This window comes from Pieris rapae, chromosome 4 (assembly GCF_905147795.1).
Source record: "Pieris rapae chromosome 4, ilPieRapa1.1, whole genome shotgun sequence".
Lineage (NCBI taxonomy): Eukaryota > Metazoa > Arthropoda > Insecta > Lepidoptera > Pieridae > Pieris > Pieris rapae.
In genome coordinates, this window is record NC_059512.1 from 5,720,565 (window position 1) to 5,748,353 (window position 27,789).

At 32.0% G+C, this 27,789-nt stretch overlaps 1 protein-coding gene across 1 annotated transcript in view; it reads left to right on the top strand.

Moving 5' to 3' along the window:
* The first annotated feature begins 308 nt into the window (after window positions 1–308).
* LOC111001265 (metabotropic glutamate receptor 2) overlaps window positions 309–27,789 on the top strand; it is a 58,305-nt gene continuing 30,824 nt past the window's right edge. Inside the window, exons 1-7 of the mRNA XM_045628048.1 lie at window positions 309–922; window positions 1,137–1,279; window positions 3,672–3,758; window positions 8,996–9,079; window positions 16,779–16,923; window positions 22,231–22,482; window positions 22,748–22,922. Of these exons, the coding sequence (XP_045484004.1) occupies window positions 373–922; window positions 1,137–1,279; window positions 3,672–3,758; window positions 8,996–9,079; window positions 16,779–16,923; window positions 22,231–22,482; window positions 22,748–22,922 (1,436 nt within the window). The 5' untranslated portion in view covers window positions 309–372. The remainder of the gene's footprint in view (window positions 923–1,136; window positions 1,280–3,671; window positions 3,759–8,995; window positions 9,080–16,778; window positions 16,924–22,230; window positions 22,483–22,747; window positions 22,923–27,789) is intronic.

The following is a 27,789-nucleotide window of genomic DNA, read 5'->3' on the forward strand; positions in this document are numbered from 1 at the left end:
AGGGCTTCGTCTCGTTTGTGAATCACATCATCTATATTATTTAAAATTTCTAACTGAAACCTTGCACTTTTGTAATTATACCGGTATTAGATACCGCTGAAGTGTTACATGCAGTTACCCAAACTTAAATATACCCAAAATTGCTTATTATGAGACTACAATACGTAGAGATTTCTCTATTTATACTATGGCCTAAAAAGAGTTTAGGAAATTTACTGAATAAAAACAAACATTAACTGCTTAATAATTATATTATATCTAATTCATATTTTATAATTCCATATTCACTCTTGTTTCAGACCACAATGACTGAAAATCGATCAATATGGAAGAATCATTTAAGAAAAATAGCGTGAAAGAGACGATACTAACATGCGTCCGTGTCCAACCTGGTTGGCAACGCTGCTTTTCTTTATCCAACATTCAGAAATGAAACACAACATAGACGATCCATCCAGCAGGCATCATCACAGACATAGACACAAACTTGCCGACACATATGAATATAATCCTTACTACACAGTACCTGACTTCCAAAATATATATTTAGATAAAGGCCTAGACTTTGATATTGTAGCAATTGATAATGAAAGTAAAAATGAATGGATTAAGACACCAAGTGACCAAATCAGTGAGCTAAAGGACAAGAAACATCAACATTGGCCCATAAAGAGAGAAGCGGTGATCGAAGGTGACTTGGTACTCGGCGGTTTAATGATGGTTCATGAGAGATCGGAGAATATGACATGTGGACCAGTGATGCCTCAAGGAGGAGTGCAACCACTGGAGACAATGCTATATACTTTAGATATCATAAACCACAAATTAAAATTAATACCTGGAGTGGTCATTGGAGCACATGTTCTAGATGACTGCGATCGAGATACGTATGGACTTGAAATGGCTGTTGACTTTATTAAAGGTGATTTTATATTTATTTGCATTGCAAATAGCATTATTTCGTATTTGCAATTTCCGCTAAAGTCAAATCTTAGTTATCTAATATTATACCAACTTTTCAAACTTCATAATTTAAATAACTCTTTTTTTCCTAGTTAGCAAGCTTTATAGCCTATGTTATGATTATTTTTGATCATTAGGAAATCATACATGAAGTTTAATTATGGTTATTACAGGATCGATAAGCAATATCGATGATGCAGAATATGCATGCAACGCGACTGCAATGAGAAAAGTCATATCGGGAGTCGTCGGTGCTGCATCTAGTGTAACGTCAGTGCAAGTTGCCAATTTACTTAGATTGTTCAAGATACCACAGGTAAGATATTTTTAGACAGTTATTACAATATTCGACCCACAGATTAGGCTAGTAAACGTAAGATTAGCTGGAAGTTGATTTATTTACCTTTTTTACCTGGGTTTCGAAATTCACTATTATACCTACCTAGTAAAATCCCGTGGTACCACGCGCTCCTGAAGCATGAGCGGTGGGGATGAATCGAGAGCTGAGCCAATTTCTGAGTTAGTATTGATTATAAAATTAGGGTACGATTTGCCTTCGTGCCTACGACATACGATCTGGGGTGCTCCCCAACTTCCCCGATATTGCCGCTAATTTTAAATTAACTCTTTGTTAGAATAAGATTATTTTGTTGTATACTACATATAAGTATAAATACATTATCAAAAAGGTTTATTTTTGTAATTTATTTCAAATAGGCCCTTTATCGGGCATTTTTGTGCTTGGCAGCCTGATGCTTTTTTTATTAGAAGTGTAGACCAACCCGGCTGTCTGATACTAGGACAGCCCTACGGGTTGGCGATTTAGAACCTTATCTAAAACTGCCTGTATATAAACTAAGTAAACCGTAACATTAATGAATGTTCATAAATATGTTTCTGTAAAAATATTTTTTTCCATCATTCTATAACAAAGTATGTTGCAATTATACGATACAAAGACGCCGTTAACTCATGTCACCTACATTACATAACCCAGCTCAAATCAAACTGCAAAACAAGTTGAAATGTGTGCAAATAAATAGTCATTCAAAATAATTAAATTAGGGAAGGCCACAAAACAATTTCCATTGCCGTCGTGGGCTTCCTCTCTCATTTAATTAAAATATTCATTTTTGAAATAATGACAATTCAAGAGACAAAGTGATTAATGTTTTACTGGTTTGTTGACCTTCATTTGTTTCATTACAAATTAGATTTGGTTTTAATTACAATGAAGTTAGAACTAATATACGTCTGTAAACTCCGATAGATTATTTATATCTAACTACTAATTCCTAATCTGATAGATAAGTACGCAAGTTACTTTCATGTTTTTGTTTATGATACACTTATACGAAAGAAATAAATAATGATTTCTTAAATGAATAAAAACTTATGTATCGGGAAATTATTCATACAGTTTTCGAATTGATCGCATTATAGTTTGTATTGGTATATATGTAGCTACTTATATTTTATTTCTAGCTAGCATTACAATAATAATTTATTGTCACTATTAATTCATTAATTAAATCAGAGAGAAAAAAACTAACAACAGAATTCCGTATTTTATCCTAATTTGACTTTGGCGCATTGACATCGAAAATATTATAAAATAACTGTTCAATTTACCTAGTGTGTACGATATATCCGAATACTCCTACGCTAGTAATAAACTATTATAATATCACAGTTCATGTATTTCAAACGCTATATGAGAAATGATGGTTGAAATGAAATAAATAAAATACGCAAAATATATTTTATTTTTCTATACAAGTGTCTAACCACTTAATGTAATACTATAAGTATATGTACATAGCGTTCCAATTTCCGAGGGTTGATGCCGCTAACCTTTACTTAGTTTTACCTGTGAGGTATGTTTGAGGTCGGGTTGATTCAATTTACCAAATGTCTTTAGAGTCTTGTAGTGTCCACGGAAAGTATACTCGAATTTTATTCAATTGTAGAGTTTTGTTAAGGTATTGTGACAATAGGCATTTAGTGTGGCTTTTTAGATGACTTAACACAGTTAGTTATCCACAGTTTCCAGAAAAATCCAGTATAAGGAAAAAACATTATCCAGGTTAATCTGTTTCTCCTCTGTATTCGAATCTATATAGCGCGTAACGATTTATTTTCAATTTATCTTTCTAGCAACGACAACATAAAATTATTTATGTCGTACGTTCACATACTAACAATATTAGCAAAATTATATACGAGAATAAAATAAACATTATAAATAAAAATCTACGATGTTTTTTATTTTAAATTCAATAATGGTAGACCCTTTTACAGTTTTATTATTAAGTTAGGAGACCAGAATTTATAAAGAATTTTAAAATAATTTTCTAACAAGGCTGATGATTGAGTAAACAATGTGACTATTTAGCTATAAAGGTTTTTATAATGCAATAATGTTTGGCAAAAAACATTAAATATGTTAAAGAAATATAATTACATTTAAAAAAGACATGATAAATTAATATAATATAAATAATTAATCATCTAATAAATAATTCTAATAATAATATAGAATAATACTAACCTAATGCAATAACTAAAATATATTATGAAAAGGAGTCTGTTTAGGAAAGGTTTTGAAGATACTGGCAGCGTTCCCCCTTTGAATAGCTAGACTAATTCTATGTCCGAGGTAAAACTAAAATAAAGAAACTATATTCTACTTCTATTTTCTATTATAGGTTTCGTTCTTCTCAACATCTCCTGAGCTTTCCAACAAAGCGCGCTTCGAATACTTCACCAGAACCATACCATCAGATTTACATCAGGTAAATATTAGTAATTAAATAGAAATAATGTCTATATTATTTATCTGTAATTTTTTTTTTACTTTGCCAAATAACGCAGTCCCAACAGCATCCTGACGTTATTATATTTATTTGAGAATAATATGCTTTAAACTTACTTTAAAATTTAAATTTAAATTAAACAATAAAATATTAACAGACTAAAGACTTGTGGTCACCCAAATTCTGCAAAAGTTTACACATAGATACGTAAAAATAAAATCTAAACAATGTTGATACCTGAAGACATCCTTTGCCAAATATTCAAACGTTTCAACTGACTTTTTATTATGCATAGAAACTGAGTCGTGCCAAGTAACAACCACACAAACTACTAGCGGCTAAACTGATAATTTTTGGTACTTTTAGTAGCCATTTTTGTTGATAATTCCAGTATTTTTTAATTCGTGTAATGTAGATTGATATAAATGAGTATAAATGTTATTAAAAGGTTTCTCTCAAAATAGTTCAAAACAATTTAATAAATTAAACAATTCTCTAGCTATGTAATCACAACAACTATCTTCTGTTAACATTTCTACTCTTACCTATATGCCCACAGAAAATCCTACTAGCGGCTAAACTGATAATTTTTGGTACTTTAAGTAGCCAATTTTAATGATAATTCCAGTCTTTTTAAATTTATCTAATGTAGATTGATGTAAATGCGTATAAATGTTGTTAAAAGGTTTCTCTAAGAATAGTTCAAACAATTAAAAAAAAATAAACAATTCTCTAGCTATGTAATCACGACGACTATCTTCTGTTGACATTTCTACTCATACCTATATGTCCACAGAAAATCAATTTCACTTGCTGCGGTGCGATGCAGGTCACGTAAAATCCTCTAAAAGACACTTAAAATGTTTTTTTGGTACTTGAGCACTTTTTGGCAAATGTACAAAGAGTTTGTACATGTAATGTGGACATTTTATTTCCGCGCACTGGTTTAGAACCATTTTCAAAGTATAACTCGTATATACAAGTTTCAGTGGAAAAATTATTTATTTATTTATTCACACTTCGTTGCAAAGAAACACAAATAACACAATACATAAAAATTACAAGGGATGCAACGGGCGGAATTATCGCTAAAAGCAATTTCTTCCAGGCAACCCTAGTAAGAAAAGAAAACAATAAATTATCTAGCTGTGACTGATTTATTCATTTTTACTTTATTTTTTTTCTGAAGCCTTTAATAATATTTAACTGTACACGCATACAGGTGCACTGTGATGTATCCCTTCAGCACACATGCACAGCACCATTACCATGTAGAATGAACAACCCACTGAGGTATTACCGAACTAATACCACTTAGGAATTAAGAAAAGGCCGTTTCAAAGCTTAAAATGGCGGCTAAATACGTGCGAACCGTCTGGGAAATATGAGTGTACATGGGCGGTGATATCACTTTACATCAGGTGGCTTACCTATTCGTTTGCCCCTATTCTTTAAAAAATGGTTTAAGCCCTAAGTGGTGTAAGGTATTTCTGTATCCTTGTTTACTTTATAATAATAAAAGTTTATTTAAATAATAATAATAAATTGTAGATATTAATTCTACAGCCATACTCACTTGCATTAAGACTAAGCCGTTTCTTAAAGATTTTTCACAAACGTTTGCATCCTTTCTAAGTCAGTCGAAACTCGCATTTGAGATTTACTATATAAATATATAACTATCATCTACTATGAAAGATAATGTGCAACTCTCAAATGGATTTTAAAATCAGAGTTAATTATTCAGAAGTATTTGCCACGGTGCGATTTAATCCCGACTAAATACGGTGTTTGTAACATTTGTATCATGAAAACATTTACAATGAGTGATTATGAACATTCGAGTGGCATAGTACAATGATGCCATACAAATTGGATTGGATTGTTGGAATAGAATTAATAAGTAGCAAGTTGGTGTGACGATTGCGGAGCGAAAGTTGGCAGCTACGAGCGTGTAACACGCTTAAATTCAATACTGAAATTAGTTCGAGTGGAACTTTCGGGTTTCAATAATAAGAGTTATTTATTTGTAGTTTTTTGAAGTTATACTTTTTTTGGCGCGATGGAATTGTGAATTTTTACGATGCGCGCGCACACCAACACCTCAATTCGACATCGTAAAGTTAGGTCTAGGTGGCATGGAAATCGATAACTATGTTCAAGTTGTATATATTCTAGTATTTTTATATTTGGAACACGTGTTTCGTAACAGTACAATTAAGCAGTGTGAAAAAACGGTGATAGTATTTACTAATAATTTATTTATTTAAATAAAATCTTTTTGAATAATTTTAATATTTATCGTAAATCGCTACTACATTTTATTTTTTTCCATACGCCAAAGAAGTATAACTTCTAACGCGAGTGAAAAAAAAATAAACACATACTCTATTAGCATATTTAACATTTATAACAAAACATGGCAGTTAAAAGTGACTGTATCTTGAGTGCAAGTTAAACTACACAGGTCTACAACAAAAATGCTGTCTGGATATTTTCAACTGATTTATATGTATTAAGGTGTTCTGAAAACTAAGAAAATACTCAAAAAATTCCAGAACGTAAGGTTTTTTTACAATCACACAATTCTATTACAAAAAAGGGAGTTTTGGGCTAACTTGTAGTCACAAACTATGGGTATAATTTTATTTTTATAACTGTTTTTAAATGTTTACTGGACGTAACTATCATTAATTTCTAAATAACGAACACCTGTTTGAGCTACATTAACAAATATAAACATATTGTAACCTGAACGTGCGCGCTCCGACAGTGTCGAGTATGGCGCGGTACAATTATGTGTTAACTCGTCATTGTTTTATAGATCTTAGATCAATATAGTGCAATGTCGTCTGTGCGGAAGTGTGTGAATTCGTCTGATAGTTTCTGTTACATTTGTGGCGAATATATTATATTAAAGCAACAAGTGAATATTACGGACTTTGTAAAAAAAGTATACTTTGCGTATTTTGACTTAAAACTTGGAGATCAGAATAAAGCTTGGGCACCTCATAAAGTCTGCAAACGATGTGTTGAAGACCTACAAAATTGGTTTAAGGGCAAGAAAAAAGCTTTCCGATATGCGATTCCTATGGTATGGGCCGAGCAAAAGAACCATAGTGATGATTGTTACTTTTGTTCGTGTAATGTGAAAGGGTATAATTCAAAATGGAAGCAGTCAATTTCCTACCCCAATCTGCAATCAGCTACTCGTCCCATCCCTCATGGGACCGAAATACCAGTTCCCAAGGTCCCTGCTACCTTGGAAGAGATTCCAAGTTCTGACGAAGATGGTACTGTACCTAAGCCCGATGACCAATCAAGTTTTGAATTTGAAGATGACAACAGTCCGAAATTGTTTTCCCAGGGCGAGCTAAATGATTTGATAAGAGACTTGAATCTTCCTAAAAACGCTGCTGAGTTGCTTGGATCAAGGCTTAAAAGCAGGAATTTACTTTTTAGGCAATTACAAAGACCCAATCTACAAACAAATCGTCAAAAGAATGTTAAAAGCATTTCAAGCCTTAGGTTGCTTAAGGAGTTTAAAAGTACATTTTCTTCATTCCCACCTCGACAACTTTCCAGAAAATTTAGGAGACGTGAGTGAAGAGCAAGGTGAACGATTTCACCAAGATATTAAGGAGATGGAAAAAAGATACCAGGGAAGATGGAGCGTCTCAATGATGGCAGACTACTGTTGGACGCTTCAAAGAGACCTTCCAGATGCTTCCCACAAGCGAAAATGTACCAAAAGGAGTCTCACTGGGAAAAAAAATGTATTAAGTGCTTATTAATTAATGTATTTTAAATAAAAAATTGTTTTGTTACGCAATTATAAATTAATTTTTTAATTTTTTATGTTTTATTTTACGATAATAACTTGTTTAACATAGAACCTACATTGTCAGAAAACCTGACGTTCTAGGACAAAATGAAAGTTATTTTCGAATTCAGCATACCCAAAAACGTAAGAATTCAACATAAAAACCAAAACAGCTCTTATTTTTTTTTTTTTTGCAGACTTGTGCTATCGCTGAATATATTTTAAAAAGTTACTTTTAATCTACCTACCAAGAGTCTCAAAAGTATTTATCGTAATCATGGTGGAAAATACATATGATGATAAGATTAATCTTAAAAAGTTTTCTTTCAATTCAAAAGTTAATCAAAACAAATAACTGCTCAGAACATAAAAAATACAAACTCTTTGTTCGATTTCGAAAAGATTTATAAATAATATTTTTTGACATACACTAATTACATTTTTAAAACTGGTACACAATTATAATCAAAAATACATCTTGCCATTTTATTAAAACTGCAAAAAAATTAAAATAGACGCTCGCTGTATCTTTTAATAAGTATGAAGAAATTATTATATTAGTATCTCAGATCTAGGGATCACTATGATTAGACTTTCAGTTACTCATAGCCAGACCCTTTGGGATAGAGGGACGCAATAATTATGTATACTCTGATCAATCATACCGGCTCCCGAGGGAACGAAAGATCGATGAGTATAATAAAAGTTCATCTATTCGATGCTGAACAAGAATACTTTTCTGAGATTCGTCGACATACAAACGTTTGTGAACTTTAATAATATTTTAAACTGCATATAAATTGTCGCACATAAAATATATAATTTCTCACAGGTTATTTGAAAATAAAAGGATAGGTTTTTCCTTCTATTTTTCATATACAAATTTGCATATGTTTGTAACGAACAACCTCAAAAATACTCGACTGAATTTAGATAATCCTACTCGTTTAGAATACTACTCTAACTTTAGCTGAGTAACAACTAAGATTATATTAGTATTCAAACTCAAACTCAAAAATGTCTTTATTCATATAGGTAAACATGTACACTTATGAACGTCAAAAGAACAAATTAAATTAATTGTAAATTTACATTTACAACCAGTTCGCAAGTCAAGGGTAAGCGTAGAGCAGGTAAGAAGAACTGGCAAGAAACATTCCGCCACTCTTTTCTATTGCACGTCATCACGTCGAATATGTGCCACCACGATAATCGATAATTGAAAGCGAATAGAAACTGCCGAGCCTATGAAAAAGTAGAAAAAGGTTTACCGAACTAGAAAATATAAACAATTATATTTACAATCCAGTAGCCTTCCGGAAAATGTGTGTGTGAACTATTCCGAATATACATGTTAGTTAAGAATAGCTTTTCAAATTCTTTTTCAATGCAGGTTCGAGCGATGGTGGAAATTGTGAAAAAGCTTGGATGGAGCTACGTTTCAATAATTTACGAGGAATCCAGCTATGGAATAAAGGTCAGTGGCTATTGCTGAGCGATCTCAATATTGAAATAGCTGACACATGAAATGCCTTACAAAAATTTTAAAAACGTCAATTCAAAAAGCAATGTGTTCTTTAGAAAACTTGGAAAATACTTGATAAAAATCATACGTTATTTGGAGTCCATTTTAAATGTAAGTGAATATAATGAATAAATAATATATTAAACTTTTAAAAGTAAGTAATTACTTATTTTTGAAAACAAATATTCGATTTAAACTTATTTTACGACATATATGTTTCCTTCATATTAAATATATATTGTAATCTATCAATCAGTCTTAGAACTGTGCTTTGTAAAACTGCTTTATGTTTCTGTTTCAATGTGTATTCCGTTTTGGCTTTTGTACGTAATCTAATTGTTTGAATATTGTTTAGTGAGTGCGAGTTTAACTGTAGGAATACTTAAATAAAATAAATTATTAAATGTTTAAAGATAAACGCAAAAATACATCTGCGGATTGCTCAACAAAATAAATTATGTTTTTTTTTATAGAACAGCGGGCAAACGGGCCGTAGGCCTGATGTTTAGTGATACCGCTGCCCATGGAAACTCTCAATGCCAGAGGGCTCGCGAGTGCGTTGCTGGCCTTTTAAGAATTGGTACGCTCTTTTCTTGAAGGACCCTAAGTCGAATTGGTTCGGAAATACTTCAGTGGGCAGCTGGTTCCACAAAGTGGTGGTGCGCGGCAAAAACTGCCGGAAAATATGTTATATTTAAAACTGTTTAAGCTTTAAATACTAACATATTCCATTTATTATTTTTAATTCTCGCCATTAGCTAGATATAACTAATTCTAGCGCTGAAAATAAATTTCAGTGGCAGCGACTATCTTAGAACAAAGCCAATAAAAATAATATAGAGGATCAAAGATCACAAGCTCTTGCTACGTTAAGTAGCTTAACTACTTCAGTTAGAATTTTTATCTAAGCTTCGATATTAAACTTTGTAACTGTGTAAGTATCTTTACTACTTAATATTTGAAGTGAGGCAGACTATTAAAGACTCTTTGTGTTTTATTACGTTTCGAATGACGTATAATTATTTACTTTTAACATTAGTTTTCATATTGCGTTTTTTTTGTTTTTGGAACAGTTATGGCCTAATGGCTTGAGCATTTGACATTCATCTCTGAGGTCATAGGTTCGAGCCCCTGCTGTGCAACAATAGAGTGTGACTTTTCATTGTATGTGCGTATTTAGCACTTGTAGGTTAAATCTATGGCTTAGGCTAATGTGTGTGTGTTAGTCACAGAAGGCTAATCACGTACTCTCCTATTATTCGAGTTTTGTAAATGATTGAAAATTCACTTTTAATTACAGAATGTTTATTTATATCTGTGGCACATGCGTCCTCTACGCATGCACTAAACATTATAACAGTCCACTAAGAACAATTAAATCACCGCAATTGACTTGACAATCCATGGTTCTAAACGTTTAATAATCAATTGTAAGATTATTTTTATTAAAACAGGGCGTATCATGATTTTTAATATGGCTCGCTCTTGTTTACTATATTTTTTTTATAGAACAGGGGGAAAACGGGCAGGAGGCTCATCTGATGATTTACTATATATATATATATATCAATGAAAGCCATAGAATAAGCAAAGTACAGGAGCTGCATGTAACCGAGATACATCAGTCGCAAATTAATTGATTTTAAATGAATATACAGATTTTATATTATAGTTTATTGGGTCCATATAAAATAAAAATATAACATTTATTTCGTACTAAGCTATTTAATATTTAAATCGGTTGCTTTTTATCAATTGAAATATATTGTAGTTATAGGGTTATATGGTTTGCTCCTGATTTAATATTTAACCAAAGCGATGTCATACAATCGATGGAATGCAAACCGACTGATTCCAAGCCAATAACTATCCGGCTTAGTCAAGCAATTGAATTTAACCATAGTAGATAGGCAATGTACCTTGCTAAATCGGTATATGAAACGGGCGTGTCCAATGTGTTCTGTAAGATAGAAGCTGTGCCACTTCTGTTATGAATTAAGATAATTCAACTACGCGGTTTGCAAATGTATTTTAAAATCAAGTACTCTAAACTACGTTTCCAATTAACCTACATTATTATCTTTAAAACATATGAGCCTAAATACAATAAATGAGTACTAAAATGCTTTAATGAAATTCCGTATCACCTCGACGTCCTTCAAGAAAAGAGCGACCAATTCTTAAAAGGCCAGCAACGCACTCGCAAGCCCTCTGACATTGAGAGTGTCCATGGGCGGCGGTATCACTTAACATCATGTGAGCCTCCTGCCCTTTTGCCCCTGTTCTATAAAAAAAACAATTGGTTGAGTAATAACAGAGTTTACAGTATAATTTAAACTCTCCTAATTTTTCTTTAACAATCTGATTCATGATGCTCGATCGATTTGATGTAGCTTAGATAGCACTAATTTCTAGCTAAGCTACATAAACGAATTCTCCCTACAAGTTCCTTCGTAATTGAATTACCACGTATAACTTCTGAACCATTGTCTTGAACTAGCTATTTCGTAATCTGATTGTTAACTTGTATGTCTACCAAATTTAATAACCACAATGGTTAACTTGACATTATCGGGTTCTTGAATCCGAGATGATGAATTTCCGGGATCTATCCAGTTTAATATTTTGGATAGTAGATTCGCCTAAGTTTAGCAGGAATACGTTTCAATTCATGTTTTTATATTATATAATAATTCATTGACTATATACAGAGTGTATTCCTAGTTTAATTATAAGTTTGGACATATATATAATATACTAGCGGATCCGACAGACGTTGTCCTGTCTATACGTCTTTAATTTGAAAATTTCAAACTTTTTTAAGTAAGCTAAAACATTCTGGACCATTTTGATGAAAATTATTATTCAAATGTTATGACAATATCTAACGATCCAGCACATGGTCTACAATAACACAATGATAACAAAACTTTTTTTTTAATTTGATCGCAGCGCTAACTGTCGGGACAGACTAAAATTAAAATTCGAATATTATTTAAAATTTTCCAGTGCGATGGTAGCGCCGTCTGTCGGATCCCATGTAAAACATTCCAAAATCAACAACTACAAATTAATTAAAAAAAAACATTGTCCAGCGGACAAAATTGTGAATCTAAACCATTCTCGAATCTCCACGAACACACACAAAAAATTTCATCAAAATTGGTCCAGTCGTTTAGGAGGAGTTCAGTCACATACACACGCACACAAGAAATATATATATTAAGATGTACATAGACCTAATTAGTAAAACTGTTAATATACCATTTAATATATTGGAAATGATAAAAAAAATAAAAATCAAACCTTGCTTTAATTTATTTCTCACGATTTTTCTAAATTTTGAAAGATATGCCTGATGTCGTAGCAAATTGGATAAAGAAACGATTAAAGCAAAGGTTTGTTGTTGTTCAATTTATCCTTGAGGTCGTGTATATAGTCTTTTTAAGAACTTTCACTATACGATATTAAACACTAATGATAGCTAATATTAATTACAAGAAATAAGGACATAACATGGATTGAATTGACAAAGGTTATCCGGGTAGGATGTATGTTTTAACCTCGTTGAACCTGTTACCACATCGGCAGAAAATTAACCATTTTCCGAAAGACCGGAATACCTTAGCTCTGAACTTAGTTTAAGGCTCACTTGACAAGGGTTAACGTTTACGTATTTTGTGCTTATTAGGAAAGTTCATACAAAAAGGTTTTGAGTTTACCGTATCAAAAAGATTCATGGTCTGTTTGTGAAAGTTGCTGATAATGCTACGCTTCTTTTCGCTTGACAATAAAAGTCTAGAAAATAACTTCTATGTGTAGTAAATGGCTACTAACCCTTTAATGAAATCTGAAAACTGCTGCTAATTTTTAAACGATTCTCAACATTTTTTAATACGCCCAATGCTTAAAATGCAGTGCAGCGTTGTTCTAGTGGCTTCAGCGTGCGATTTTCATCTCTCACAAACTTTCTTTCTATGTCCGCATTTAACAGTCTCTCGAACGATGAAGGAAAACATCGTAAGGAAACCGACTTGCCTAAGATCCGAAAATTCGACAGCGTGTGTTAGGCACAAGAGATTTATCACTTTTTTTTTTTTTTTTTTTTTTATTTAATAATAAGTAATCAACAGCTGCTTAACACATATTATTATACAAAACACAAATACAATACACAAAGCCAAAACAGATTACACAGATTAAATAAAAACAGTAAACAAGCATTAAAAGACAAAGTGTCATTTAAAAGAAAAACAAAAGAATAAAATTAAAAACTGCAAAATTAAAAAAAGCAACAAATTTAACTAAGAATTTATTAATATCTACTTCTTAAAAAAAAAACAGCTACTTAAAAAAAAAAAATCGGAGTCTTCCCGCTTCTCCAGGCACTTCTTCACATCTCTCTTATTGGGGTAGAAGATATCAATGTCTTGAAAATGGTTGTCATAATTCGACATAACCCTAAACATTGGAGAATTACGCAGGTAATTCGACTTCGTACGAGGCACACTTACTTACCTATTAGACTTACAATTAATGTTCATGAAACAGATAAAGATATCTGAGGCGTAGTCCTAAAAACCTTGTAGGGCAACTGATTTATTTAAACGTTTAAAACATTTCAATGCATTTCTTCTTTTAAAACATACATTATTTCATTTTAAATTGATATTTTTTACAAACATTGAATTATTCATTGATGTAAACAGCGATTATTTAAATATTATACTATTCAATAAAGCGCGGGCAATCAGTGGAATGGCTTTAAATACATGCATAGAAGCAACACTTACTAAATTGAAAACCGGTGTATTTACTAATATGTACTTAATATGCACCTCAACGTTGAATAGTTATGTGCGAATATAATTTAGATATAAATTAGCGATTTTAGCTACGTCATTTTATATACGACTACGAATATTGTTGAATGCACGCATCAAACATCTTCACAAAATTCCATAAGCAATATATATTGTCTATATACTGAAAGCGAATGTTCATACGCATAGGCAATGCTCTATGTAACGGAACGTAGATAGATTTTGAGTTGGAATTCTTCTTATATAAGCAATTGTTGTAATTTTATTGAGATTTATTATCGTAACGTAAACCTACTTTACATTTTCATTAATTAGTATTTGGAGCACATTAAGATACCTCTAAGGAGGATTAATAGCGAAATCAAAGAAGGCTAATCTTTAGTAATTTTATCTATGTAAGTCATGATGTAGCTAGTAATTTCCATACTAGAACTTATCTTGCATTTCCTTAACACACAATGCCAGAGAGTTTCAGTGTGTGTTGCCGTGGTATTAATACATACAAAAAAGGAGTTATTTTCTTAATTTATTTCTAACCCTAGACCCTTTTTCATTTAGCCTTAAATTTCAAAGCCTTGTTCTTAATTGCTACAATGTTGAACTGTACTAAAATGGTGCGCGGTTTCACTTTGGCAATTAAATGTAAATTTGTATTACCACACGTTTTCACATCTGCCTCGGAAATTGCTAACGACACAAGAAAATTAATATTGCTGGGGAAATGTAAGAAAATGATATAATATTTGTGGGAAACTATAGGATTGTCTAACCGACTGTGTACGCTCCATTTACGAATATAATTGCTACTTAGTAAAACTACTTGTTTACCTAAAATATATAACGATTCCTTTTGGCTAAGTCAGGCAATAATTATATATATATATATCATAATTTGTTAGTTGAAAATCGTAAATAATTAATCAATTGCATTCATAAAGAAAAGCTATTAACGAATGTAAGAAATAGTTGTAATAATATTATTGTAGTATAAGCATTGAATGGTTATTTAATACTACTAGTATTAAACTGTTGATAATGGACGATTACTTCGATTTTTTTCAAATGGAACCGAAAAGCTTATATTTTCTATTACAATTGTTCTTATATAAATAAGGTACTGAAATATCATAAATATGGCAGGTAAGTAAGATAATCTTATAAATCTGATATCAGCGATAATACAGCGTATAATGGTGTCAACATAAACCTTATACATAAGTTAACTTGTATAAGAAGTAGTAACAACATAAAATATAAGTTTCCAGACACATTCTAAGAGCAAGGTAAAAATTTGTCTTAAAACTTTCCGCGTAGAAGTTATTACTGCCATTACTTGAATGGAATAGTTTCAGGGAATTCGGACTTCTGGCACTTTTGGATGCAGTATGTGTCCTTGGGGAACTTTTGTCCGGTAACTCCAAACGGAGACTGTTCAGGGAATTGTATTTTATTAATACAGGGTACAACTAGTAATGTGTTTTGGACAGCGTCGACTTCAGTAGGAAACTTTTGAAACTAAGAATAGCACGACTTTTGTAATATAAATATACCTTTTCCGTGCTCGACATATTTCTAGTGTTACAAATTTTACTCAATGTTGTATAAGTGGCAAAAAATTTTGTCCGTAAGCCGATGAGAACTTGAAGTTTTTGAAGGCCTAAAATCAATGTCAGCTAAGTTGATTGAATTTTTAACTCAACTTCAGACGGCTTAACCATTCAAATCGATCCCTCATTCAATTCAATTGTCGTTTATACTCAGTGAGCACTTGAAATTATCCCATGTCCAACAGAATGTTGTTGACATAGCATTGTGCGTATTTCCTTTCAGCTGTGAATTGTATTATCAAAATTGATGTAAACGTCTTATAAACGTATATATTTATTTATTATTACCGTCATCCCTTTATATCGTGTAAAGAGTTTATAGATACAAACCTTTGTTCTGAATAAGTATATTAATAAAAACAGGTTAGAGCCCGTTGTATTATAGGTAATAGGTACATTACAGCTCACCGACTTAATTTAAAACTATACAGAACAAAGTGTTAATTTAACATAAAGAGGTGATCTGGTTTCCTTTTTAGAAAATATAAATGCTGATATAAATGCCGCTGGCCGCAATTCACAGTTTTTTGGCCCCACTGACATTGTTCGTACATAAAAACTGACAATACAAACCATATTTCCTACCCTTGTAAAGTACATTGTCACAATTAAATAAAGTAATGGACTGAAACGTTTTTCATAAAACGCTTCTGACAATGAACAGTGAACGTCGTTTCGGTTTAAATTGTGTTTCCATTAGAGTTAAAATACAAGATTTAACGAGCTTAACAAGTTTGCAATCCTTGCGTTACCTATATCTTACATACTGCTAGCGTGCTATAAATATGTGACGTTGTTTTCATAAAAATTGTTTCGTCTAACACGGTCTTGTAACACGGTTAGCGGCAGGCTTATTATTTTCAAAAGGTTTAGCATCAATCAGCAATTCAATGTTTCATTTAAAAAATCAAACTGTTTAAATTTTTAATAAAACTTATGAATAAAAAGAACTCGATACTTTAGTTTAGGGCATAAGGGGATGATAATTACAATATAAATGGAATAATTAAATCCAATTTTCTCTGGTTAAAAGCGCTTTTCTCTCAATGTTGATTTCTTTTGTAAAAAAATCATAGATAGGAAAATTCTTAATACTTCCAAGCTACTGACAACACCTAATAATTATTACAGTTATTTCTAGGGGTTTCCTTAATTTAGTCGTAGTTTTTGAAATTTTTTTTAATGTCCTGTCTCATTACTATACTTTACAATTTGTTTCAGGCTTTCGAAGAGTTAGAGGCTCTATTAGCACGCAACGGAATATGTATAGCTGTGAAAGAGAAACTAGTGAAGGACTCTGGTGTTGCTGATGAGAGTTCCTACGATGACATCGTTCAGAAACTTCTGACAAAGCCAAGAGCACGAGGTGAGAATCAGTCTCGGATACATAAATTACCCTCACCGTGAGAGTCATCTATGTACATGGAACATTTTGTTATGCAGGGATTGTTCGGTTTTCCTGTGATTTTTTCTCTATATAAACGTCAGAGTTCAAGTCATAAGTTTTTAATTAACAAATAAAATTAAGGTAGATCATAAAGGGTTGAAAATTAAGGGTTTTATGTATTTTTAATGTTGTATCATTTTTTTTAAATGTAAAATTGAAAGAAATATCTAGTTACAAATAGCCAAAATAAGAAAATATAACAAATCCTTTATTTCCGTCAAAAAATCTTCGTTTTTATAGTACTTGCATAGTAAACACAATGTAGAGTATTTTTAAATATCTAAATATAATTACATAATATCATACAAGTATGATATTTTCACTCCTTATAGAAGCGTACTCTTTGGCACTGCTCCGTCACTCAAACAACACATTCGCAAAAAAATGCGAAGGGTGAATAGCTAACATGCTTCCGTTACTACGATTTCCTGTTACATACATTATTCTAAGCAAGGGTAAAATTCAAGGCTTTTTATTTAAAAAAGTGCCTTTTGGTTTTAAAAGATTAATACAGAATTACGTCGTATCGGGAAAATAAATGTCAGTGGGTTCAGTGTCATTAGAATCGCAGTAGTTGACAATTTTTCGAAAATTTGGCCAAGTTACGTATTTAATACGAAGACATCAGTATATAATATATACTGATGTCTTTATACACATTATGTTCCTTATACATGAACGGTACGCAACTTAAAATGCATTAAATGCAGACTAATAGACACGCATTTCATGCTATCACAGTCCTGGGTACGAACTTTACAATAGATTTGCCAAGTATTCAAAAAATATAAAAACGAGCTGTGATCGAATGAATATATTATGTTTGTGTTTTTAATTCTTAATCCATCCACGGATCGATGCTCGAGTTTTTTGTAATGCAATGTTATTTCGATAACTATATTTAGCTACGCACTTTTGTTAATATTAAACTAACCAAGGTATAGGCAGGCTGAAGGCGTCTGAAACCTATTATATACTACGTATAACGTGTACGGTGTGACCAGTTTGTCCGTATTTTAGTGTAACAGCTGCCATTTACGATACTCGGACCTTTTCGTCACAAGTTTTTGTAGTTTACCCTATTTTATCAAAAGCGGTTAACATTAAATCATTTGCTTAGTGTTTTGGATCGATAGTTTCATCTAATGATTGCCATTTCGTAAACGCCTGTACTAAAGTCCAAGGCTATTTGTTTTGCTTAATCAATATTCTCTATAGGACATAACCAGCTACGGTTGACACATATCATCGCATGTATATGCCTTAAAACATGTCATCTTCCTCGCCGTAGCATGGTTTATAGTGTACATAGAAAGAAATATCCATTTGGCACAGCTGAAGATCGAGTAACCTTGAGGTTACTTAAGACCTTGGAGTAAAAGTTTCAGAATTTGCTGATTGAGCCGATGCGCCATTATTCGCCGTAAAATGTCTAATATTTTCTATGTTTTACTTAATGATAAAGAGATAGATCACAGAAAACTGCACAACTAACCAAAGAAAAGTTACCATTTATTTCGATAAGACTTATCTTAAAAACAATCGCAAATCAAAGCCACTTAGCAAAAGTAACCCCGTTGACCTTCAGAATCTGCACGAAAGGGTACACACAACCCTTCACCCGAGCCGATAAATCGTTTGAATGGCTCCAATCGGCAGCTGTGCTCGGAGACAATTTTTCGCTATAGTGGTTACACAAATTGAATCCCGTCAATAAGTAATCATGAACGTTTAGAACGCTGAACTGAGCACGCTCCTTATCACAAGGGTCGTGGGCGGAAAGATTTGTTTTAGGTTAGAACATTCTGCGTTACTTAAAAATAAATACTCTCGGATTTGTGGACTAGGGCACCGGACATGATGTCGTGCGTGATATTTCAAGCGATTAGTATATTAAACAAATGTATGAGAGTACCGAGCAGCGCCATCTGACGGCCTGTAATTCTTAACCATATAGGGCGTTTCCCAAACGCATACAAAAAAAACATTTAAATCGATCCAGCCGTTTAAGAGGAGTTCAGTGACATACACAGTCCATACAGTTTACAGCCGTTCACGCGTGATGCCGTGACCAATGGAAATAGGGATTCAATATCCTACATATAAATAACAGTACTGAGGCTGTTGTCAAAGATACGATGTTATTCAGAGTTAAAAATTATGTATTGAAGGCCGCGGTTCAAAAAGTCTGATCAGTTATAACTCCTATAGGTTCCCCTCGCTGAGCTAGAGTTATGATATTTGACTGTCTCTAAAAGAAAAAAATATTTGCTCTTAATCTAGAAAGTGGCGGTATTTCTAAGTACGAGAGTTTGTATTAGACTGTGTGTACCTTGTGCTTCTACGCACTCACTTTATTATATTTCCTGCTTAAAATGGCTGGTCTCAGTTAGCTACAATTTTTTACCAGTAGCTCAACTACTGTTTTGTGTAAAATGCTGGTATTTAGTTAATACAACCAACCATGGTCAGGAAGCATTTATATTAGTTAAGTTCAATTTTGTATTTTAACATAGAAAAGAACTAACTAGTGCTAAAATGAATATTCTTATAATTAAAAGTTCTCTAAAAATCGCTTTTGGAATTTGTTCTTTAAAAAAAATAATTTTAAATGTTGTGTTTAATATGAACCTTACCATGTTTTCACTGAAACCAAAAACCACACACTTAACAAAGAAACCCTACATAAGCGGAGGAATTTATCAAAAATTAACGTTGGAATTTGAATAGTTTTAGTCAAAGCGCTGTTTTGACTGACTTGTGGCTGGTATTAAAACTTTAATTTTTGCTTTAAATATTTAACTTATATATTCCGATATATTGAGATAGTCGTATTATTAGTATCCAAATAGAATTTTATTTACATATTCGTTTTCTATTATTTTCCTATTAATGTATTAATATTGCGTTGCGGACCGTTGCTATAAAAGACTCGAATCTAGGCTGACTGTTACTGATAAGTTCCCCTTTTTAAGTTTAAGCAATATTATTTCATATGTGAATTGCATTTTTATTATATTTTGATTTTATTGTTTACTAACGTGTTGCGTATTTACGAAAAGAAAATTCATTTAAGCCCCCTCGCTCTATTTTTAGTTTAACTTGAATTTCGTCTAGCAAGAAACCCTTTTACTTTGATTTAAAAAAGGATATTAAGTCCTTTATAAAGGATAAACAAAAGCTAACAAAACGGTGGCATCTTAGCAAATTGCATTTTTTTAACTTCCCGTTTGTCAACGAGTTCTTTTATTCAAAGATAATTTTAAATATAACATTAAAATTAAAGTGGCAGAAGTCGTAAATGGAAAATGCATAGCTTAGAGAGGTGCGTTTTATGTAGATAACCTTTTTGCCTAGTAAAGAATATAATTCATTCTTCAAGGAAACACTCTTTGTATGGAAAATGAACATAGAATTCTATAGAACTAGCAGCTACAGAATGAGGAGACATATAAACGATAATATAAGTAATATGGAGAAAGAAACTTAGGCCTATTTTTTTTTTATTATTATACGTAATATAACAATATATCTTACACTATCTTGGTTATCGTACAAAGCATAAAATGTGCAGGCATTGGCTTCTATTGTTGAAGAAATAGTGGTGTTTCAGTGGAAACTTGCATAAACAAAAAAATAAAGATTTTACAGAAGTAAATCCTATGCCTTATAAGAAAAAACTTTAATGGAGAGTTGGCAAAGCTTGTTATGGATGAGAAATTTCTTTTGCGATAGGAACAAGATAAGGGATGACGGAAACCATTGTTTATAGGGTTATATATCCTCTCCTATCATGAGAGATTTAAAGGAGATATAAGAGAAGTAACTGCATTTAAAACTCAATACTAAAAATATTTTTTGATATCGAGGTTCAGGTTTGATTTTGGTTAACAAACTTATCACAACTTCAAGAGGAATTTTTAATTTGATTGTCTCAATTGTTAATAGCTATTTTATTATAAATACTTCCGAACAAAGTTTTCTTATGACGACATTTTCTGACGAATTGCTTGTAATATAGTGTTTTTAAATGTAAGAAAACTGAATATTATTATCAAAATGACTACTATATACTTAGTCATTTTACACTTATGTAATCTCTCTGTCCTTCAAAATTTCGTGGATCTACCATAGCTATTGTCGCAATCTTATAAACACATAATATAGTCCCAAAGAAAACAATAATATATAAATGAACTAGCAGACTCGGCCAAGCGTTGCTGTAGCTAAGGTTTTTGTTATATTACATAGTAGTAAACTAGAAAGGTAGAAAGCTAATGTGAAACATTGGTACTTTTAACTCTTAAAACTTTGGAATATATTAATAACAACATAAATAAAATTTAATGGTAATTCCTCTCATAATTCAATTATACGGTTAACTTTTGGCTATTTAACTCCAATTAATTACAATTGAACTGTGGTTGTAAAACAGAACAATAAACTGAATATGCAGTAACCGCATAAACGTCAATTTATAATACATTTAACCGATTGGAGTAAAAGTTTCAGAATTTGCTGATTGAGTGAGCTGATGCGCCATTATTCGGCGTAAAATGTCTAATATTTTCTTTGTTTCACAAAGATACACTCAATGATACAGAGATAGATCACAGAAAACTGCACAACTAACCGATTTTTAAAAATATTTTCTTATAGTTATATTGCCACAAAAACCTCGTGGAAATAGATCTATACACACTAACAAATTTTGAAGAGTGACGATGAATGCCACATAAATTTAGGGGGCTAAGTCAAGATGCCTTGACAGTGTATGTAGAAAGTCTAAAACTAAATTTGTATGAAAATGACAGTTCGTTTCGACAAATTACTGTTAAGGCACTTAAGCCCCTAGGTCAAGCGTTATAACCACAGAATATTTTATTTTCTTTGTGTGTTCAAAGTCTGTGAATAAGAAATCCCTTTGCAAACCTAATTACGTACATTTCAACTAGCCATTTGATTCGAGACTAAGATTATAACTAAGACTAAGATATATTCGAGACTAATACCGGTTTCCTACACTACACGATTAGACTTGGAACGCACAATCTCTAAATATAAAAAAAACACCAATGAGATCTTAATGTATAAATGAATTGATTATTCTTTATTTAAATCACTTCTCCTCTAGATTAATAAATATAAATATTATTATTTTATATATGTAATTCATTTTTAAACTAGACAACGTAATGAATATTAATCTAAATTGTATTGTTTTAGGAGCAATAATATTCGGGTCAGATCAAGAAGTAGCCGGGGTGATGCGCGCGGTAGAAAGAGCAAACGCCACTCACTCGTTCTCCTGGGTTGGATCGGATGGTTGGAGTGCAAGAGCCTTGGTCTCCGATGGTAATGAGAGAGCTGTAGAAGGCACCATTAGTGTGCAACCCCAGGCCAATGATGTAATTGGATTCAAGGAGTATTTTCTCGGTCTCAATATGAAAAATAATCGACGAAATCCTTGGTTTATTGGTGAGTTTCTAGGAGTCTGTTAGAATTTATTTTCAATCTCAATTTTACTCATTTATGGTTTTACATTACATGAACATTCAAACATTTAAATTTTAAAGGATGTTTGGGTTAAATGCGTTTAAGCTTTTTATTATCTTAAGACAAGTAAATGAGCCCTGTCTGTCTGATAATAATTGCTTCGACAGGAACCGAATTCAGAACTTTCGGGTCGTGCGATAACAATTCAATCACTGATGTGGTCAATTTATAAGCTAATATTTTATAGAATTCTGGGAACACCATTTCCAATGCCGCTACCCTGGGTCTCCTCGTACACCTTACAACGGTCACTATAAAAGAAGATGTTCAGGAATTGAGCGGCTTACAGCTGATAACACGGAGTTTGAAAGGCAGCTACAGTTTGTTAGTGACGCTGTCATGGCTTTCGCATATGCTATAAGGTATGTGTACACATGTGACGATGATACAATTTATTTGACCTTTTTATTTCATTGTTTTTCGTAGCATTTATTTAATTACACTAAGAAGTTGTTTTCATGTGTGTTGAATATAGTTATGAAGTGTTTTCCATAAAAACGAGGGAATAAAACGCGCAATAAACGAGTATGCGTTTTAAATAAATTTACTTACTGCGGCAAATATGTCAGTCAATGTATTGGAGCGTATACAAAAATATTCCTTAGTAAGATCGTAGGTATTAAATAGGCTGCTTAACATCTACCCTATCACCGCCTACAACCCAAACACTCTAATAAAGGACTGGCTTATGAATACGCCTTATGCAGTGTTGGAGCTGCTTTTGAGACCCACGATGTAAATACACTTTACTCATTCACTCATTCACTCACTCACTCACACATTTGAACCCACACACTTACTCATGCACTCAGGTGTGATGATAACGGTTCAAAAAAGAAAAATAAAAAGGAAACGGTTCAAAAAAAAATAGGTTAAATAATGTCATTGTTTTAAGTAATTAAGTTTGTTTAAAGGAAGAGCTGGGAACCCTAACACAGGTATTTTAAGGGTGTCCAAATCTTACACTTTGAAAAGAAAATGTACTTAAAATGAATAAAGACTTTTTATTTTTATTATTAATCCAGAATAAATAAGAGTTTAATTACAATATTAAAGTAATTACAGGTACTAAAAATCGTAACATAAATTTAAAATTCTAAATAAAACAATCAAGCCTATTCTGTGGAAGCAATCAAAATAACAGCGCTTTCTGAACTCGTTTTATTCGTTTTTATAGCGATGAAGGTAAAATAATTCATACACAATTTAAAACCTCAGCACAAACGTAGGCTAAATGGCTTTACAGGATTCACAAAATTGAACTACCGTTCAGCTTGTTTCGAAAATATGAAACCGCTTTTGTCGGAGATACACTGTTTTATGAAAGAAATTTTCGGACGAAAGTCGCTTTTAAATTGAAATTTCATTCGTAAGCCTATTAATTCTCAAGCTTACAGATTTTTACCAATTTCGATTGGAGATTATTTTTGATGTTGATCATTTGACTGTAAAAAAATATACATAACAGTCCACTACATTATGTGGCATTTATATTAATAAATAAATACATTTATATTTAGTAAAAGAATCTTATATTTTTTGTCCTGAAATTACATTCGCTTTCTACTAATGAAAATCTGGATATGTGATAAAATTAGGTAGCTAAGGAGACTTGAACGATTTAAAAGTTCATACAAATTATATAGCTAAACGAAGCTTAACTTGAATAACTCCTGTTAAGTTTTTTTAGGGTCTAATATGAATAGGAATTATTTAACTGATAATTTGCTCATGTAACAAGATGTTTTTTCAATTAAAAAGTCGTATAAAAATTAGCTGAGACAAAATACTTCTTAATATGATTATAATCCAAACAAACCCCTCCTCAAAAGAGCATTGAGTTATAAATTAATTGAAGCTTCAGCAAGTTCATTTCACAGGAGATTGTCAAATTGCCTCATTGCCATCGAAGTAGGTCGCAATAAAAAATAACTTCCAATATTCACCGACATTGGTACTCCATTTTAATAGTGAATTTATCTTCTCCTAAAGTTAAATCACGTAGAAAAACCTTTGGGACGCGATTTAAATAACAAAACCGGCCAATTTATGACTTGATAGCTAGATTCGGGCCCAATTACTTATTGCTCTTTGAGGAAAAATGAGATTTCTGTCCTCAATTTATTCATTATTTCGATCCGTCTTCTGATTGAATAGATCCGTATCGAAACGTTTCTTTGAGACGAGCAATCACCTTAGAGTTTACGGTTTACTAGTTTTTTCTGCGTTTATGGAAATAAAAATTGCTTCATATTCGCTTGGTATCATTTTATATAATAATTGTGTGGCAACTCTTCTTCTCTCAGAAAACATATGTAGTCTGTTTTCTTAGTCATGGCGAATAGTAAATAGTAATATGAAATACTTAACAATGGTTTATAATTGCCATAAATGACATATGCATTCATATTTACCAGAAAGTATCCGATGACACATCAGTGGAACAATTATTGAAAATGGCTTGTTCTTTACAAATAGATTCGACTAAGTATCAATATATATACCTTTTTTTATAAACTTTTACTTGCCAAAACCTCAGAATCCTTATTTATATACAAGTAGAACCACATCATGTTATCAAGAATAACATTTATACTCATTTACTTTTAATAATTTATTTGACAGGAAAGGCTTCATGATTTGCATTCCTGCGGCAGGTTTAAAGTTGTTAGAAGTTTCTATTTTATAACAATAATAATAATATTTATTATTATAGGTTACGAAGTACTTATTAAGAGATGTGAAATTGATCATGATATGTTGCAACTTAAGAGTGATCAATTAAAATATTGGTTTCATTATAATAAATATAATATTTAAAATAATAAAAATTAAAAAAGCCTACACAAATTATATCATGCTATTTTATTAAAATTAATTTTTTTGTTGGCTATTAATACTTTGACTGTTAGTTTATCTTTCACTTATTCAGAACAATTATAAATAATAAAAACACAAGGCAAACAGCGTAAGCATAAATTACATAATATAGTTCCATTCTTCTTTAATTTATGTGACTAAAATGTAAATTAATTTAGTGCGAGATAATGTCGAGATTGCTGCCACTATTATTGCTGAGTTAATTTAAATGTAGACATACTTAGATATGCGTATATTAACTGTATATAATTTATTAAGTCTTTTATATTTACTTACCGACCTCACGGAATTAAAAGCCCAAATATGTGAGTTATCAGCGCCAACCTCTTCATTCATAAAAACGATTTCATCTCGACTCGTTCATCATATCCAAAACACAATTAGATAGAAGAGACAAAAGAGCATTTCAAACGAGTGCTGAGACAGTTTTTTTTTCATGTAAGAGTAGAGTAGAGGTTAAAATTTTGCTATCGTTCAAACTACATAAAGTTTTGAATGGGCTCAGTATTTTATAACTTCTAGCATTTCTTATTTTAGCACTTATTAATATAGATTTTAGTATTTCGCATAGCTTTTGGTCCGATTCAGTGCTTAGCTGACGGTGGTTTTATGACGCGATATCTTCGACTTCTGAGTCACCGCAGACTATTTGAAGAACACCAATTGTTTTTTTACTGCCACCCATGGCCACTCTCAATTGATAATTCTGCCTTACCATGTCTTTTTAAGAATTGGTACGCTCTTTTCGTAAAGGGCCCTAAGTCGAATTTTCGGAAATACTTTGAAAGTGAGCAACACGGCAAAAATTGCCTTGAAAAACGCTCACTTGTAGAACGGCGAACGTTGAGGTGATACGGGTGGAATTTCGTATTTTGCCTCGACATCCGATGATGATATGACACTCCTCTGCACACTCTCCATGGTACCTAAATGCGGTAGAAGATGCAGAGTGACTCCATAAATTTAATGTTTGGTGCCCTTTATCCTAGACAAATATATAGTTTTATAGTCCGTACGTGCGGATTAGGGCATAAGAAAATATATCATGCTACAAATATAGACGCTAATATTGTGCTGAGTTGCTATAATAAATGGACGATAAAGTGTTACGTGATACGGACATGCATTTAAGTCGACGTGGCAAGGTCGCACTGAGTAAATTTCACTTTTATTTACTGTGTTTATTTTGTGCTAACTGCGCCCTGTAGGAGAATAAAATGCATGCATTTGAATAATAGAATACCTTGCTTTCCGGTGGATTATAGTCTTGGAAATAGAATAACATTTCTTAGCATTAAATCATCAATATATTTCAGCTGTCGAATAATAAAAGTGTAATATGTTTATTTTTTATTGAATTTTTGGTAGTTGCATATATTTTACTTTTATATATGCGAGATTGAAATGCATTTTATATGGCTTAGGACTGTCGGTGCAGTCTCTGTATCTGAATATAGCAAACTCAACAAAATATAACAACAAAGACGGTTGGTAAAGCAACATGGCTCTCTGGGTCACTTGCTTATTATTTAATAAACATTTATAGATTCCTATTCCCACCCTTTGGTGCCAAAGGGCTATTTAGTGTTAAAGACCAAGTTAAAAACGGTGTGACATAAAACATGAGGTAAAAATAACAGACATCGTAACACATACAAAAAAGTTAAATTGGAAATCAAATGGGTCCAAAAGACCCTTAATTGAAATAGCCAATGGATTGAAAAGGAAAACGGAGCAGGAAAAATATTGTGCAAGGATGAGAGATAAGTGAAGAATTTAAAACACCGCTTTCCGCTTCTATCAGTAGCCATAAAAGGCGTTTCAAAATCTAGGGATTCTTAAATAAATGGCTACTTATATATGTTACCCCAAATTTTTAACTTAAGAAACAAGATTAAAAAAAGTGATTTCGCCTACATACGCCACATATTCATGGTCAAAAATTACACACTATATGGACTATACACGCCAAGGTAGCATTGAACGATAAGCTGACCCTACCCTTACATAAAATGACTAGTTATTTGATAAAAACATACAACAAAAATTAAGTAGGTAAGTTAAGTAGTATAGTCTTTTATTAACATAACTTTTACACATTTAAAGAAAACACTTTTTTACGTATTATAGTTATGTACTTATTATTGTATTTAAACTTATAATTATTAAGACATAATTTAAATTTAAACCGACGTTTTAATTTAAAATTATACGCACACGCACGCTGTAAAGCACGCGAAACGTACACATAACTATAATCCGTAAAAAAGTGTTTTCTTTAAAGGTAAGTTAGTATTTAAAGATAAACATATCATTTTTAAATTGTGCTAATGATTCCAATGTTTAGGA